General features: G+C 46.1%; 1 protein-coding gene across 3 annotated transcripts in view; it reads left to right on the forward strand.

Moving 5' to 3' along the window:
• The first annotated feature begins 3910 nt into the window (after window positions 1–3910).
• Window positions 3911–16930, forward strand: part of B3GNT7 (UDP-GlcNAc:betaGal beta-1,3-N-acetylglucosaminyltransferase 7) — a 28659-nt gene continuing 15639 nt past the window's right edge. For 2 of the 3 annotated variants that reach the window (XR_014511746.1, XR_014511747.1), the window contains exon 1: window positions 3978–4081. Coding sequence is in view for 1 of the 3 variants with exons in the window: in XM_083442355.1 (XP_083298481.1) it covers window positions 4071–4081 (11 nt within the window). In the remaining 2 variants the exon portion in view is untranslated. Of the gene's footprint in view, window positions 4082–16930 lie in introns of all 3 variants that reach the window. The other variant, XM_083442355.1, reaches the window with a different exon arrangement.

The raw sequence follows: 16930 nt of genomic DNA on the forward strand, positions 1-16930 counted from the left end.
AGATAAAGAAAGCTAAATCCCCACCCAAATTTCTGATTCCCAACACAATGTTTGCTCATTGCATCATACAACACATATAAATCCTGGTCAATCACTAATCTTTAAGCAATGTTTCCTGGTTTGAGTAATAAGACCACAGTTAAAGCTAGATTGATCAGAGACCATTTTAAACAAACTGAGAGACCAGGTTTCTATGCTCTTTTTCTCTCGCTCTCTCATTAAGGATCTCATTAGAACTTTTCCACGGGATCCGGTAATGATCTGGCTGCATGTCAGTCTTTGCTTATTAATTTATATTTTCTTTCTCCCTTTCCACACTGGCCAAGATAGCTAACAAAACGGAAACACAAAACACATATATGGAACACACACACACACACAATCACCGGCCTGTGAAAACGCAGATCTTTAAACAACAACAGGCAAATGAGCCCATCGGGCTAAAGGTCTGTTCAAACCAGTGGTTCCCAAAGTTTTTCGTGCCTCTGACCTCATGGTTCCGAAAATTCATCCACAGAGCCCCCTGCCTGACCCTATAAAAAGCATGATTCAGAATAGTGGTTTGCATGAAGGAAGATGATAACACCATAAAATTCAAAACAGAAACAATTAATTGCACAGTGATTTGAAATCCAATCGAAACTAGTTAGTGTAATTAATCCAACAAAACGGATGAACTTGATCCAGGGATACCAGCTTCTCAAAGTCTGATACTCATTTACCTCTCCAGGTAATCTCACTGCCGCCCAGGGGTTGTACCTCTCACTCTGGGAACCAGTGCTTTAAAAGTCCAAGGCGGATCCTAGTTTGGCTAAAAGAACAAAGTTATTTCCAGTCATGTATAACTGCTGCATTTCAGTTTTGCCTGATACAGATTTCTGAGGATCTAAAAAAATGTGCACACCAAGCTAGACTGGTCCTTTATACATGTATAATTTCAATTTCTGTGTATCCCTGGGACTAAGAAGGTGACGTTGAAGCACTGAGGCTCTTGGCATTGGCTCTTATCTCTCATCCATGAGACCAGAAAACCCCTGCAGATATCATCTTTATCAGAAAGTCTGTTCCATACAATATAGGAATCAAGCCTTTAGTGTGGGACTCCCTCCCATTATCTCTCTATTGTCTTTTATATGTGTCTGTTGAAGATTTTCCTTTCTTCAACAACCCCTTTGAAGTTGGATATTTTATTTGTCCCAAACCATATTTGCATCAGACCAGACCTTGTTTTCACATACGAAATGGCTTTCAATATATGGAATTGTTTAAAGTTGTTTTTACGGTTGACGCTCCATGCAATGCGATTCATAAACTGAACTACTTTTTAAAAAAATAAATAATATTTTGTATCTTCAGGAACTAAATTCTACGCAGAAAGTATTCATAGCTCACGCTGCCTCCAAGCACAAGATTGGAATCCAGTTTCTGGTTCCTGCATATTTTGACCTTGGAATCTGGCCTTGTTACTGTCTCTCTGTAATTAAATCTATTATGAGGACTCTGGGTGGGAAGAGGGAAGTTTCAAATGCTAATGAGTCAAATGACTTGTTCGCAATTCCAACTGTATATGCATATGCTGATTTGACAGCCCGTCAATCACCTCCAAGAAACAAGCCTATTTCTGACAGTACCTTTTAAAAACCGTCCTCTTTTTAGAACTTGCAAATTTTGGCATAATATTGCAGGAAATGCGCCCCGTTCACCCAGAGCTTTTGGTGCTGCACCTTGCTTTCATTAACCTGGAAGAACAGGTTGGGTCATCTGTAAAAATGTTTGTTTGGATACATTGCTGGCTGGATCAGACCCAAAGCCCCATCTAGTGCAGCATTCTGTTCTGACAGTGGCCAGCTTTCCCATGCATTAACTATTTTTACACATACGTATTTATTTTAACTGTGAGAGCTAGACCATAAAGAAGGATGATCACCGAAGAATTGATGCTTTTGAATTATGGTGCGGGAGGAGACTCTTGAGAGTCCCATGGACTGCAAGAAGATCAAACCTCTCCATTCTTAAGGAAATCAGCCCTGAGTGCTCACTGGAAGGACAGATCCTGAAGCTGAGGCTCCAAGACTTTGGCCACCTCATGAGAAGAGAAGACTCCCTGGAAAAGACCCTGATGTTGGGAAAGATGGAGGGCACAAGGAGAAGGGGACGACAGAGGACAAGATGGTGGGACAGTGTTTTCAAAGCTACCAGCATGAGTTTGACCAAACTGCGGGAGGCAGTGGAAGACAGGAGGGCCTGGCGTGCTCTGGTCCAGGGGGTCATGAAGAGTCGGACATGACTAAACGACAACAACAATTTATTTTAACTGACTACAGATGATTTTTCCAACACGGAAAGTGGCATTAGATTAGGAAGAGAACCAGGGCTGATGTTCCTAGACTACAAATCCCATAATCACTGACCCCACTTGCTGGGGCTGATGGGAGCTGGAGTTCAACATCAAGCTGTTTCTCCCCTCCCAGCACTCCCCTCCAACAAGACAAAATCTTAAAAGAGCAAGCAATATATGTGTATATATTTAAAGTCCTCCACCTCCTAACGCAGCCTTTGCCCATATATTTAGGAGTACAACTCCCATTGGCCCCAGAGACACAACTGGAGGGCACTGGGTTGCCCAAGTCTGCAGTAACTCAACCCATTTAGCCGTGATTCCTGCACTGTGAGGGGTTGGCCTAGATGACCTTTGGGTTCCATCCCCACTCTACAATTCTATGATTGATTTTTTGAACAACAACAAAAAAGTCTTTTTGCGATTGTAACCGACGGAACCACCCGCCACTGTAGTCTGACTCCCCTTTCCAGGTATCACGGTGATGTAAAATTGAAAAAAAAAAAAAATCAATTCCAAAACAAGGTTACAATTGCCAGCCAGGCAATTCTACTCCCTGCCGAAGAATGCTGTGTGAGCTGCAAGCTTGCAGCTGGAAGCAGGGTTGGATTTAGGTTTGATGAGGCTCTAAGCTACTGAAGGTAACGGGGCCCTTTATATGTTCAGCTGTCCTTTGTCAACAACAAATTGTTGCTGTTTTTTGTGTTGTAAAGGTAAAGGGACCCCTGACCATTAGGTCCAGCCGTAGCCGACTCTGGGGTTGCGGTGCTCATCTCGCTTTATTGGCCGAGGGAGCCGGCGTACAGCTTCCGGGTCATGTGGCCAGCATGACTAAGCCGCTTCTGGCGAATCAGAGCAGCGCATGGAAACGCCGTTTACCTTCCCGCTGGAGTGATACCTATTTATTTACTTGCACTTTGACGTGCTTTCGAACTGCTAGGTTGACAGGAGCTGGGACCGGGCAACGGGAGCTCACACCGTCGCGGGGATTCAAACTGCCGACCTTCTGATCAGCAAGTCCTAGGCTCTGTGGTTTAATCCACAGCGCCACCCGTGTTCCGTTTTTTGTGATGAATATATGCTATATGGCAATTGATGGACCTAATAGGTACCTAAAGCCATTTGCACATAACAAAACATGTATTTTATCAAAGTATCTGTTGAATTGAAATACAATTAGGAAGAAGTATATTAATAGTGAAATAATTATTAACTTAAAACTAGAGCTTGTTCAGGGAAGTTTTTAATGTGTGACATTTTAATGTATTTTTAATCTTTGTTGGAAGCCGCCCAGAGTGGCTTGGGAAACAAATAATAAATTTATTTATTTATTATTATTATTATTATTATTATTATTATTATTATTATTATTATTATTATTATTATTATACTGTACGTCAATCCGGCACTGCCTGGAAGCTCCTTCCCCGAGATGCGCTCGCTCCAGCAGCCGCCGGGTGGGTGGGCGCGCGCGCGCGCGCACATGGAGCCCCGCAGCGGCGGAAGGGTTAAGCACCTGCGGGCGAGAGGCGCGCTCCTTGCTGGCTCCACCTTTCGGCCGAGCGAGAGGAGGGTCCGGCGGCGGCGGCGGCGGCGGCGAGGCGCTTCTCCTCCGGCTCAGAAGCTGGTCCCATCCCCAGCCGCCGCCTGCGCTCCGCGTGGGGACCCCGAGACGCCTCTCTTTGTGCTCCTCCGACCCAGAGAAACTTCTCCCGGCTCCGAGGCGTCCAGCATGTTCCAGTGGTGAGTGCGGCTCTTTCTCAAAAGAAACCCTTTTGATTTGCACCTTTTCCAGCTGTGCGTTGCTCCAACTCCGAGGGTCCTTTTTGGGCTCTCCAGGACGCGCGCTTCAAGAATCACCTCTTTCCTTCCCATCTTTCGCTGGCTAAACTCAGCATCCCAATTCAAGGCTTCTTCCTTCTTCTTTTTCAGCACGAGTTTTTCCTCATCCTCCCTCCTTCCTTTGCCTCTCATGCTAAAACACCATCCTAGGGGTTGTGATTAAAAGCCTGGAGCAGAGTGGTTTTCTTCAACTCCAGCTCTTGTTTTCAGAGTAACCCACCCCAGTACAGTGGTACCTCGGGTTAAGTACTTAATTCGTTCCGGAGGTCCGTACTTAACCTGAAACGTCTTAACCTGAAGCACCACTTTAGCTAATGGAGCCTCCTGCTGCTGCTGGTGCCGCCGGAGCACGATTTCCATTCTCATCCTGAAGTTCTTAACCCAAGGTACTATTTCTGGGTTAGCGGAGTCTGTAACCTGAAGCGTATGTAACCTGAAGCGCCTGTAACCCGAGGTACCACTGTATTCATCTTTTCTGCGCTTTTTTTCACTCGCCCCCATCCCATTTAATTTTATTTTTTTATGCTCAGGCTTCAGTGTTCTTGTAAAAAAGAAAAGGCGACAAGTTAAGTGGGCCTGGGGGGGGCTGGATGAAGATGTTGAAACTCTGCAGGGTGTAAGTGCAAATTCCATACTAGGGGATTTGTTGAAGAGGAGAGAGATCCGAATCAGAACTGGCGATATCTTAAGGCTGTCCTGGTGGCCAGACCCGGCTCGGAATGCTGTGTGCATTTCTTGGACCTCGAAAAGGCTATTGTGGAGTTGGAAAATGTTCAGAAAAGGGCGACACCCCCTCCGGAAAGGTTGCAGCGTTTGGGAATTCTTAGTTCAGAGAAAAAGCGAATTAAAGGGTTGGGGGGAACAGTGGTAGAGATGTCTGAGATGGTGTGTAGAAAATGGACAGTGAGACGGTTTTCTCCCTCTTTCATAATCCTAGGGCACAGGGTCAGATCTAGGGAAGCTGGAGGATAGGAGATTCAGGACAGAAACAAAGGAAGTTTTCCAGTGGCTTGCTGGCCACAGTGGCGATGTTCTGCCTCCCCTGTCAGGCAGTGCGCCTCTGAATGCCGGTTTTTGGAGCCCACTTGCAGATTCCCTGTGCTGTCTGTCTGCTTGGCCACTGGGAGCACAGGCTACTGGACTCGATTGGCCATTGCATTGCTCCGGCAAAGTTCATATTTTCTTTTACTGGCTGACAGTATATCAATGGGTAGGACTTCTAATGCATTTAGGGAGTTAGGAAATGCAGATCTGAGAGTCATATGCATTGCTCCGGCAAAGTTCTTCATATTTTCTCTTATCAGCTGACAGTATATCTAGCTGACAGTACAGTGGGTTAAGTACTTAACTTGGGTTAAGTACTTAATTTGTTCCAGAGGTCCGTTCTTAACCTGAAACTGTTCTTAACCTGAAGCACCACTTTAGTGATGGGGCCTCCCGCTGCCGCTACGCCGCTGGAGCACGATTTCTGTTCTCATCCTGAAGCAAAGTTCTTAACTCGAGGTACTATTTCTGGGTTAGCGGAGTCTGTAACCTGAAGCATATGTAACCCAAGGTACCACTGTATATCAATGGGTAGGACTTTTAATGCATTTAGGGAGTTAGGAAATGCAGATCTGAGAGAGAGAGAGAGAGAGAGAGAGAGAGAGAGAGAGAGAGAAGTTGGTGGCCAAAGATGCTTGCTAACTGTAGTTTCCTGTAACGGATCCGTCTCAGAAACAACCAATCTTTCCATCCCAGCCTTGCATTTTCTCGGTTTGAGGTTTTCATCCTGAAATCAAAAGGTTAATGAGACCTACGATTTATGGTGTGATCCTGTGTCTGATGATTACGCAGCAGTCTTCCTATATTTAGTGGGGGTTACTCCCGAGTAATTGGATCACAGGTGTGTGGGGGGGGGGGCTTGTGTTCAAGCCTCTTTTCACCCAAAGGGCTCTGTGGATGACTTGGTGCTGAGCGTCACACGCTTTCAACCCAAGCTACCTCGCAGAGTCGTCGTAAGGCTAGCCCATCCCTTGAGCAACTTGCGAATCAAAATATGATGCTGATTGTTTGCAGGGGTGGTTGGAGTGAAGGACAAGTGGCCAAACTCTTATTTATTCCTTCATTATTACTATTTTTTTAAAGAGAGACTAGGAGACTAGTCCACTGGTGTGTTGCACATCTGCAGAGCCAGGAGTGTGGATCCAGTTTAACAACTGAGCTGCCACTGATTTTCTGCTCGGCGAGTATGAAACTCTTGCTTTGAAACATGAGCAATTGCTTGCAGGATCAAATCAAGGTCCATTTAGGGGGTCTGCTAGAACACTGGCCAGTGGTGTGTTCATGAACTACAACAGACCTTCTGTTCATCGTGGCTAAAGATAAGAAGAGACCACTGGCACCAACCTTTTTGCAAGCTCCCTTGCACAGGATAAGTTTGGTCCATCGAGTTCAGTATTGTACGTTAGCAATATCAAAAGCAACACGATGGCCAGAAACAATTGCAATGTTTTGAATTATTTCATAAAGTTTTTCACATTGTAATTGTTTCTGGCCACCGTGTTGCAGTGGCGTAGCGTGGGTTGTCAGCACCCGGGGCAAGGCAAGTAATTTGCGCCTCCTAAACCGTGGATTTGCGCCCCCTAACCCTAACCCCCAGATGTTGCGCCCGGTGCGGCTGGCCCCCCCTGCACCCCCCACGCTACGCCACTGCCGTGTTGCTTTTGATATTGCTGACTCATATTTTGCAGCACAGGGGTTGGTTTGTTTACTCAGTGTTGTACGTTGACAGCTAACTCTCCAGGGTTTATAGACAGGGGGCACCCCAAGTCCTACCAGGAAATGCCAGGGACTCACCATCTTGTGTTACCTGTTGGGAAAGATGGAAGCTGCCTTAGATGTCAGGCTGCTGGTGTATCTTGGCTCCTGGGTCTTTTTTAGCTCTAGGTGAATTTGCAGCAAAATCTGCATCTTCCTCCTGTAACAAAGGGGCGAGTTGGTTTGGGACAAGTTCGCACAACCTCCAGAAATCGGAAGGATTGAGAGCGGAGGAAGATCTCCATTTCTGCACCATCTCTGTATGGCGCTCCGGAGAAGTTGGTGGCTATTTTTGTGAGGGGTTCGGTCACCTGCCACACAGTCAGGTTGCATCATAATCATCATTTTTTATTGAATTTTACAAGAAAAGAAAAGGAAAAAGAAACAAAAAACAATACATAGCACTGTAAACACATTTATATACATGTTTTCCAAAATGCAAACAAACAAAGAAAATACTTTTTATAACCAATAATATTACCAAATTCATGCTTCAAGCATTACAATATATAAATCTTAGTTAAAATATTATAAAAGACTTTCAGCGCACGTCTCTTAGTTATCTTGCTCGCCTTTACATCTGTTCTTCAATCACTTCCCTTCCTTAGATTCTTTCATAATCAGTCAAATATTTATGTTCTCTATATTCTTCGCAAGGTTAGTCTAGGCACAACCAAACTTCCATATTTGAGCTCTGCTTGTATAAATATTCGTTTAAGCATTCCCATTGTTTCTGAATTATAATTTTTGAATTATGCCTTATTAAATCCGTCAGTTTTGCTAACTCCAGGTACTCACATAGTTTACTTAGCCATTCCCCTTTCGTTGGGAAATAATTTCCTTTCCAGTGACTGGCTACCAACGTTCTCGCTGCTGTTGCATCATTAAATAGCTGGTTGGGAGAGTCTTGTGCAACAAACCTGCTTCCCCGGAAGATCAGACTTTTCGCGATAAGGAAAGTGAAGATGTGAAAAGGATAAGGGAAAGGGCAGTGCGGAGGGAACGCTCGCTTTGGACACACCATCCCTCTAACCTCGCCGCAAACATATAAGAATTGTTGTTGTTATGTCGTTTAGTCGTGTCCGACTCTTCATGACCAGAGCAAGCCAGGCACTCCTGTCTTCCACTGCCTCCCGCAGTTTGGTCAGACTCATGCTGGTAGCTTCGAGAACACTGTCCCACCATCTCGTCCTCTGTCGTCCCCTTCTCCTTGTGCCCTCCATCTTTCCCAACATCAGGGTCTTTTCCAGGGAGTCTTCTCTTCTCATGAGGTGGCCAAAGTATTGGAGCTTCAAGATCTGTCCTTCCAGTGAGCACTCTGGAGCTGATTTCCTTTAGAATGGATAGGTTATATAGATATAAGAATTAAGGTAAAGGTAAAGGGAACCCCGACTGTTAAGTCCAGTCGTGGACTCTGACTCTGGGGTTGCGGTGCTCATCTCGCTTTACTGGCCCAGGGAGCCGGCGTACAGCTTCCAGGTCATGTGGCCAGCATGACTAAGCCGCTTCTGGCGAACCAGAAGCACACGGAAACACCGATTACCTTCCCACCAGAGCGGTACCTATTTATCTACTTGCACTTTGACATGCTTTTGAACTGCTAGATTGGCAGGAGCAGGGACCGAGCAACGGGAGCTCACCCCGTCGCTGGGATTCAAACTGCTGACCTTCTGATCGGCAAGCCCTAGGCTCTGTGGTTTAACCCACAGCACCCACAGCTCATCAAATAGAACGAACACACAGTCTAATCTCCTTGCAACAAATGAAGATGGGTGTTCAATAACTAGGTTGTCTGGATGTGTCTTTGGACACCTCCTATTTAATTATTTTACTGCATTTTCATCCCACCTTTTCCTCCAAGGGGTTCAGAGTGGTGTAGATGGTTCCCTCCTCATTTAATCCCTACAATAACCCTGTGAGGAAGGTTAGGCTGAGAGGCAGTGACTGGCCCGAGGCGAGACCTTCATGACCAAGTGGGGAGTTGAACCTTCATGTCCCAGGTCTTAGTCCGATGCTCTAACCACTACACCACACTGTCGCTCCTAAATATCTCCTTTAAAGATCTGCTGTCACTTAATTTGGACCGCTGCTGCTTCCACGGATGAGAATCCACAGCCTGTTTTATAGCTGAAAGCTTCTGAGCGGGTGACTTACGTTTTTTTCTGTTTTCTTTTGTTCTTTTTGCATAGAGCAACAGGAAATGGCAGATCTGCCACAGGGGAGATTTTGTGCATTGGGATCTAAACTGCTGGCTGAAAACAGAGGTTGGAGGGTCATCCGCCATGGATGCTTTAGCCGAGATTCCTGCATTGCAGGGGGTTGGACTAGATGACCCCTTGGGTACCCCCTCGACTACAATTCTGTGGTTCTATGAAGGGCTTCTCCTTTTTTTAATCTTAATTTTTATTAAGTTTTCCGTATTTCATTACATTTTCATTACACAAATCCATGACTTAAAGCATTGCTCAAGCAGAGCATTAACCTCCTTCCCTCCCTCTTTCTGACTTCCAAACTCTTTTACCAATTCTTCGCATTTCCATAGCCACTTTTTTACCTTATATCTTCTTTTGACATTCACCTCCTTATATGTAAATCAGCTCCTTATTTTCACACTACCAAACATTTCAACTCAGACCTACAAAAGTTTTCAAACCTTTACACTTTTCTTTCATATAAGAGATAAATTTGCTCCAGTCCTTTTGAAACAGTTTGTCACGCTGATTCCGGATCTTCCCCGTCAGCTTTGCCAATGCCACGTATTCAACCATCTTCATCTGCCAATCTCCCAATGTAGGAAGGTCCTGCTGCTTCCATTTCTGGGCCAGTAGTATTCTTGCAGCCGTTGTGGTGTACATGAACAAATTTACATCTTTTTAAAAAATTTCCTCACCAGTTAACCTCAACAAAAAAGCCTCTGGTTTTTTACCAAAATTATACTTAAATACCTTTTTCAATTCATTATATATAACATCCCAGAAGGCTTTCACCTTAGTACAAGTCCACCACATATGGAGGAAATTCCCCTTACAAAGGGCTTTCCCTTATCTCCCCCTTGCACAAGATTTAGCCTTTTTAGGTTTCATTTCATCGTTCCAGGCTGAAGTTTCGTTTATTTCTTTCCAAGCATCAGCCGTAACGCATTAGGCCTGAGGGTCACAATTTCACTTTTGATGGAAAGAAAGTGTTAATTTCACAACTGGGGAGAAAGCCACACACCTGCGGCTGGGTCAGGGCAGCAGCCAGGAACTGTATGAGTAAGCTCTAGCTATTTAGCTGCCTGTTCCTCTTGTGTAATTTCCAGAATTGGCAGCATTCAGAAGAGTAATCTAGTAACGTGCTGGAAAGGTGGATTTCCCCACCGAAATAAAAATAAAAATAATTTATCTTTTGTGTCGTCAGAGCCTGTGTGGTGTTGTGGTTAGAGCATTGGACTAGGATCTGGGAGACCAAATGCCCACTCAGCCTGTGGGGATAGTTCAGTCGGCAGAGCATGAGACACTTAATCCCAGGGTTGTGGGTTCGAATCCTACATTGGGATTGCAGGAAGTTGGACCCTTGTTCCAACTGTGATTCTATGAAGCTGGGGTCACATGGGATGCCCTTGGGCTGCCTCTTTCAGCCTAACGTACCTCACAGGATTGTTGTGGGGATTAAATGAAGAGGGGGAGAACCTGGAAATGAAGGAGAGATATAGACGCAGCAAGTAAAAGTACCGTATTTTTCGCTCTATAGGACGTACCAGACCATAAGACACACCTCATTTTTGGAGGAGGAAAACAAGAAAAAAAATATTCTGAATCTCAGAAGCCAGAACAACAAGAGGGATCGCTGCGCAGCGAAAGCAGCAATCCCTCTTGCTGTTCTGGCTTCTGGGATAGCTGCGCAGCCTGCATTCGCTCCATAAGATGCACACACATTTCCCCTTACTTTTTAGGAGGGAAAAAGTGAGTCTTATAGAGCAAAAAAATACGGTAGATAAATATGCAGAACTGACCTCCGTTCAAAATTCTCCAGCTGATCAGCTGTAGCAATAAGAACAAATAATGGCAGGTTGGATTTCATAGGGGCACTTAAATGACGTGTTGAAAACAAGACTAACTTGTCTTTGAAAAAAAGTTGGTTAGCTTAGCATACCAGTTAAAAAATGACCGCGGACAGAGTTTGCATTAAGACTTGACAAGGAGTCACATGCCACAGATTTAATTGATAAACCAAAGCAGAGTCCAGTTTTTAGAACTATCAAGAGCGGGGCGGTGGTGAGTCCTGCACTGGTTTAAAATAAATTGGCATTCTTACCTTGTTTCCAAATGCCAGGCTTTAGACTGTGTGACGTTGAGGGTGCCTCGAACCATGCACAAAGTGTTTTTTACATCTCTGCAGAGTATGCTTCCACACCCAGATGTTGGGCTTCAGGTCAGGGTTCGCAGTTTTGCGGCAAGCTCAAATGCTGGCAGCCGCTCCCCCGCTTTTTATTAAAAATCTGTTGCTGCAGGACACGAGTCACAGTTGGTCAAAGAGCTCTTAGGTGCTGCTGGAGAGAGTGGCAGGGGCACAAAGAGCGATCTCTGTTCTGCCGCAAACCGACTGGGTGCTGGTGATCTACTGTATTTTTCGCTCTATAAGACGCACCAGACCACAAGACGCACCTAGTTTTTGGAGGAGGAAAACAAGAAAAAAAATATTCTGAATCTCAGAAGCCAGGACAGCAAGAGGGATCACTGCGCAGCGAAAGCAGCAATCGCTCTTGCTGTTCTGGCCTCTGGGATAGCTGCGCAGCCTGCATTCGCTCCATAAGACGCACACACATTTTCCCTTACTTTCTAGGAGGGAAAAAGTGAGTCTTATAGAGCAAAAAATACGGTATTCTCTTGCCCTCAGCTTCTCTTCCGAAACATGGGGATTACAGCATTGGCCTACCTTACAAGGTTGTTGTAAAGAGTATTTATTTATTTCATGCAATTTAAATACTGCTTGATTGTAAGAAGAAGAAGAAACCTCGAAGCTCTTTATTGGGATAATGGAACATGCTGCGCTTTTAAATCCCTGGAAATGCACTACAGAAAGGTTCTCTGGAATAAGTTGCCAACTTAAATTATACAATTGGTTGACCACAAATTTGACATGAGCCAACAGTGTGACGCGGCAGCTAAAAAAGCCAGTGCAATTCTGGGCTGCATCAATAGTATAGCATCTAGATCAAGGGAAGTAATAGTGCCACTGTATTCTGCTCTGGTCAGACCTCACCTGGAGTACTGTGTCCAGTTCTGGGCACCACAGTTCAAGAAGGACACTGACAAACTGGAACGTGTCCAGAGGAGGGCAACCAAAATGGTCAAAGGCCTGGAAACGATGCCTTATGAGGAACGGCTAAGGGAGCTGGGCATGTTTAGCTGGAGAAGAGGAGGTCAAGGGGTGATATGATAGCCATGTTCAAATATATAAAAGGATGTCACATAGAGGAGGGAGAAAGGTTGTTTTCTGCTGCTCCAGAGAAGCGGACACGGAGCAATGGATCCAAACTACAAGAAAGAAGATTCCACCTAAACATTAGGAAGAACTTCCTGACAGTAAGAGCTGTTCAACTGTGGAATTTGCTGCCCAGGAGTGTGGTGGAGTCTCCTTCTTTGGAGGTCTTTAAGCAGAGGCTTGACAACCGTATGTCAGGAGTGCTCTGATGGTGTTTCCTGCTTGGCAGGGGGTTGGACTCGATGGCCCTTGTGGTCTCTTCCAACTCTATGATTCTATGATTCTAAGAGCTGAGCACCTTGGTATTTGGGACAGTCGCTTTTGTTTCAGAAGGCGATCCCTGAAGGATGGCTCAGGGCGCTTCCAGACTGTCGCTATTCCCGTTTCGGCAAATCCCGGCTGCACAGTTGTGGGTGACAGAGAGGTCTTGCGCAAGGAACTCGCATCCCCGACAAGATAATACGTTTTGCGATAAGGAAAGTGGTCGGGGAAATTGCCAGTGTGGGAAGAATGAGAGTGACACTTGACCTGACGCAACGCCCATCTAATCTCCCCAGAAGCAACTACCAGAAAAATTCACTGGAAAGTGTAATATAACATTTGCTTAACGCAACACTATCTTATCTTCCCTTGAAGCAGAGCAGGATGAATGCCAAGCAAACAGGTCACCTGGTTACAGCCACAGACATTTTAGGAAATATTGTACAACTGTAGATACGGCTTTATTGCTTTTCATTTTCTGACTGCATCGCCTTTTGCAGTTTACCTTATTTTTATTGTTTTGCACATCTTATTGTTTGCACATTATAAATCTTCAAAGTGGGGGTGGGGGAGAAAAATTGGATAGCACCTCCCTTATGCTTTAGGGCAGATTTTCCTGGGCTTGTAGTTTTCCTTTCCCATTCCTTCTCATTTTGCCAGGCTGCAGCCTAACGTAACGCGGGCCGATGGCCTGATCAAGCCACAGTGAAGCCCCAAGTCTTGTTGAAAACCAGCAGCGCTTGACTTTGGCTGCATCACAGACCGTGTCTCTGCAACCTCTGTAATTTTCTTCACTGGATGAAACATAGTGGTATGTTGTTGCTTTTTCAAAAAAATAATTTTAAAAAAAAATGTTGGCACAAAGCTTGCTAGTCTAAAGTTGTGCCTTCCATATTCATCTTGTATTTGACGTGCTGCAGCGTACAAGAGTCCCTCTGTTTTAAACTCTTGCATCTAGCTCACAGAGTCTTCTCGCAAGCAGGAATTGCTTGCTCAATGAGAAAAAGTTCAGATTGTGTGGATAGCCCTCCTGCTGAATCAAGGGCCCCTTCAGACCAGTAGGGTGGGTTTTCCTTTTTTTACAGGCGTATTCTGCATTGCGTCATTGATGCAATGGTTCTGCTTTGTTGTTGTTGTTTAATCGTTTAGTCGTGTCCGACTCTTCGTGACCCCCTGGACCAGAGCACGCCAGGCACTCCTGTATTCCACTGCCTCCAGCAGTTTGGTCAAACTCATGTTCGTAGCTTCGAGAACACTGCCCCACCTTCTCATCCTCTGTCGTCCCCTTCTCCTTGTGCCCTCCATCTTTCCCAACATCAGGGTCTTTTCCAGGGAGTCTTCTCTTCTCATGAGGTGGCCAAAGTCTTGGAGCCTCAGCTTCAGGATCTGTCCTTTCAGTGAGCCCTCAGGGCTGATTTCCTTAAGAATGGAGAAGTTGGATCTTCTTGCAGTCCATGGGACTCTCAAGAGTCTCCTCCAGTACCATAATTCAAAAGCATCAATTCTTCGGCGATCAGCGGCGTTAGCGGTGGATATATGTTGGACCGTCCACAAGTCAATCTGCTTTATCAGTTGTTCTGTGATGCTGCTGCAACGCTGTTGCAGGATTGCCGTCTGGAGGGGAGCTCTCACACGATAGAGGAACAGAAGCAGGACAAAAATTAAGAATAATCCCAGAACGTTTGCTGTAAGAAAAGTTACAGGATTTTAGCAGGAAGTTGCCGTATGTCTGCCCTGAAACTTCTGCAAGAGCAAAAAAAAAAATGAAAACAAGGTCATGTGTGGCATAAATGCACATCTGGAGGGCTCCTAGACTGGCCAGAGGCCTCCCAAAATGCCACAAGCACGACCTAGAATCAAACTCACTCTATCTTCAATTTTTAAAAAAATATTTTATGTATTAAATTTATACGCTGCTCTTCATCAAAAGATCTCACGGTGGTTAACAGAATAAATTACAATGTGACAACCCTTCAGATACTTGATGATGGCTCTCATATCTTCTCTTAGTTTCCTCTTCTCCAGGCTAAACATATCCAGCTCCTTCAACCATTCCTCATATGGCTTGGTTTCCAGACCCTTGTTAATCTTGGTCTCACTCTTCTGCACACCTTCCAGCTTGTCGACATCCTTCTTAAATTGTGGTGCCCAGAACTGGACATGGTATTCCAGGTGTGCTCTGACCAAGGCAGAATAGAATTGGACTATGACTTCCCCTGATCTGGACACTTGACGTCTGTTGAAGTAGCCTAGAATAGTATTAGCTTTTTTTGCTGCTGCATCACACTGTGGACTCAAGTTTGAGCCTGCTAAGACCCCCTAGAAGATAAATGACTTATGCTCAGATGACTGCTGCTGCTATCCCTGACGTCTTCTTGCTTCTTCCTGACTAGCTAGTCATGACAGCGAAATGGAACCTCCATATTCATACATGGTGTATCTCCAGATACCGATTCTTGCAGGAAAAATCAACGGGGAGGGTCATCGCTTTCCTGCTTTGCTTGTGGGCCTTTTGGGAGCACCTAGTTGGTGCGGGTGGCGCTGTGGGTAAAAGCCTCAGCGCCTAGTGCTTGCCGATCGAAAGGTCGGCGGTTCGAATCCCCGCGGCGGGGTGCGCTCCCGTTGTTCGGTCCCAGCGTCTGCCAACCTAGCAGTTCGAAAGCACTCCCGGGTGCAAGTAGATAAATAGGGACCGCTTACTAGCGGGAAGGTAAACGGCGTTTCCGTGTGCGGCTCTGGCTCGCCAGAATGCAGCTTGTCACGCTGGCCACGTGACCCGGAAGTGTCTCCGGACAGCGCTGGCCCCCGGCCTCTTGAGTGAGATGGGCGCACAACCCTAGAGTCTGTCAAGACTGGCCAGTACGGGCAGGGGTACCTTTACCTTTACTTAGTTGGCCACTGTTGGAAACAGGATGCTAGAGTAGGTGCTCTCAGGCTCACATTCTAAAAAGTACAGCACAAGACGAAAAGAGGTTGGGAGGGAGGAGGGAAAAAGCAAACTCAGACATTAGTTCTTGGATCCAAAGTTCTTAGAAATGACCAGCTGGAATTGAAACCGACCAAGGAGAGGAGAAATCAGAAGGTGCTGATTTCTCAGCTGAGCTGATGGAGTGACTCTGCTCCTCTTCTTTCCCTCCGCCGTGGGCAGTTTTATCTTTCTCATTCCAGCTGCCTCTTTTCTGATTGTTGAATTCTCAGTTTTCAGAGGCTCTTGAAAAGGGGAGCCTTGCTGGTTTAGAACAAGGGTCCGCCTAGTCTAAAGAGTCTGCTACTCGCAGTAGCCCAGTGCAGACCATCGGAAGACTCGCCACGTAGCAATGGAGAGCTCACACGCAGGCTGAAAATGTTCCGTTTTGAGTTTGCAAATGTTACCTTTAGAGGTGTGGAGAAAGTTGCGAGATAAAATGTTAAGCATGTCCCAAAATAAAGGGGTTGTGATGGCCCTGCATAATTTTGATTCCCCCCTCCCTTTTTCTGCAATTCAAATATTGATAAGGAAAAGGACAGCAGTCGGGGAGCCACTACAGAAAAGGCCACTCTCCAAATCTCTCTGGGATGGGGGAAATAAGGGAAGGGTCTCAGATGGCAAGCGCAGGGTCCAAGTGGGTTTATATGGGGAGAGGCGGTCCTGAAGATATTGAGGTCCTGAGCCACATACCGTATTTTTCGCTCTATAGGACGCACTTTTCCCCCTCCAAAAATGAAGGGGGAAATCTGGGTGCGTCCTAGGGGGCGAATGCAGGCTTTCGCTGAAGCTTGGAGAGCGAGAGGGGTCGGTGCGCACCGACCCCTCTCGCTCTCCAGGCTTCAGGAAGACATCTGCAGCCTAGGCAGTCCTGCAGGGATGTCTAGGCTGCGGATAGCAGAGCGCCCCTCGCGCCAGGCAGACATCCGCAGCGTGGGGAGCCCTCCAGGAGTTCCCCGCAGGGCTCCCCACGCTGCGGATAGCAGCCTGCCGCCCGGCGGGCGGGGCGCCTTGAATCAGAGCGCCCCTCGCGCCGGGCAGACATCGGCCAGCCCCACAAGCTCGGGGGGACAGCAGGGAGGCGCAGCGCCGCCACCCCGCTGTTCCTCGACCTGGTTCGGTTTCCCTGACCTGCTTTTGGGGGGGAAATAAAGGGAAAAATTTTTTCCTTTATTTCCCCCCAAAAAAACTAGGTGCGTCCTATGGGACGGAGCGTCCTATGGGACGAAAAATAAGGTAAGCCTTTTTTTCACATGTTT

Source organism: Podarcis tiliguerta, assembly GCF_965153285.1.
Source record: "Podarcis tiliguerta genome assembly, chromosome: 5".
Taxonomy (NCBI): Eukaryota; Metazoa; Chordata; class Lepidosauria; order Squamata; family Lacertidae; genus Podarcis; species Podarcis tiliguerta.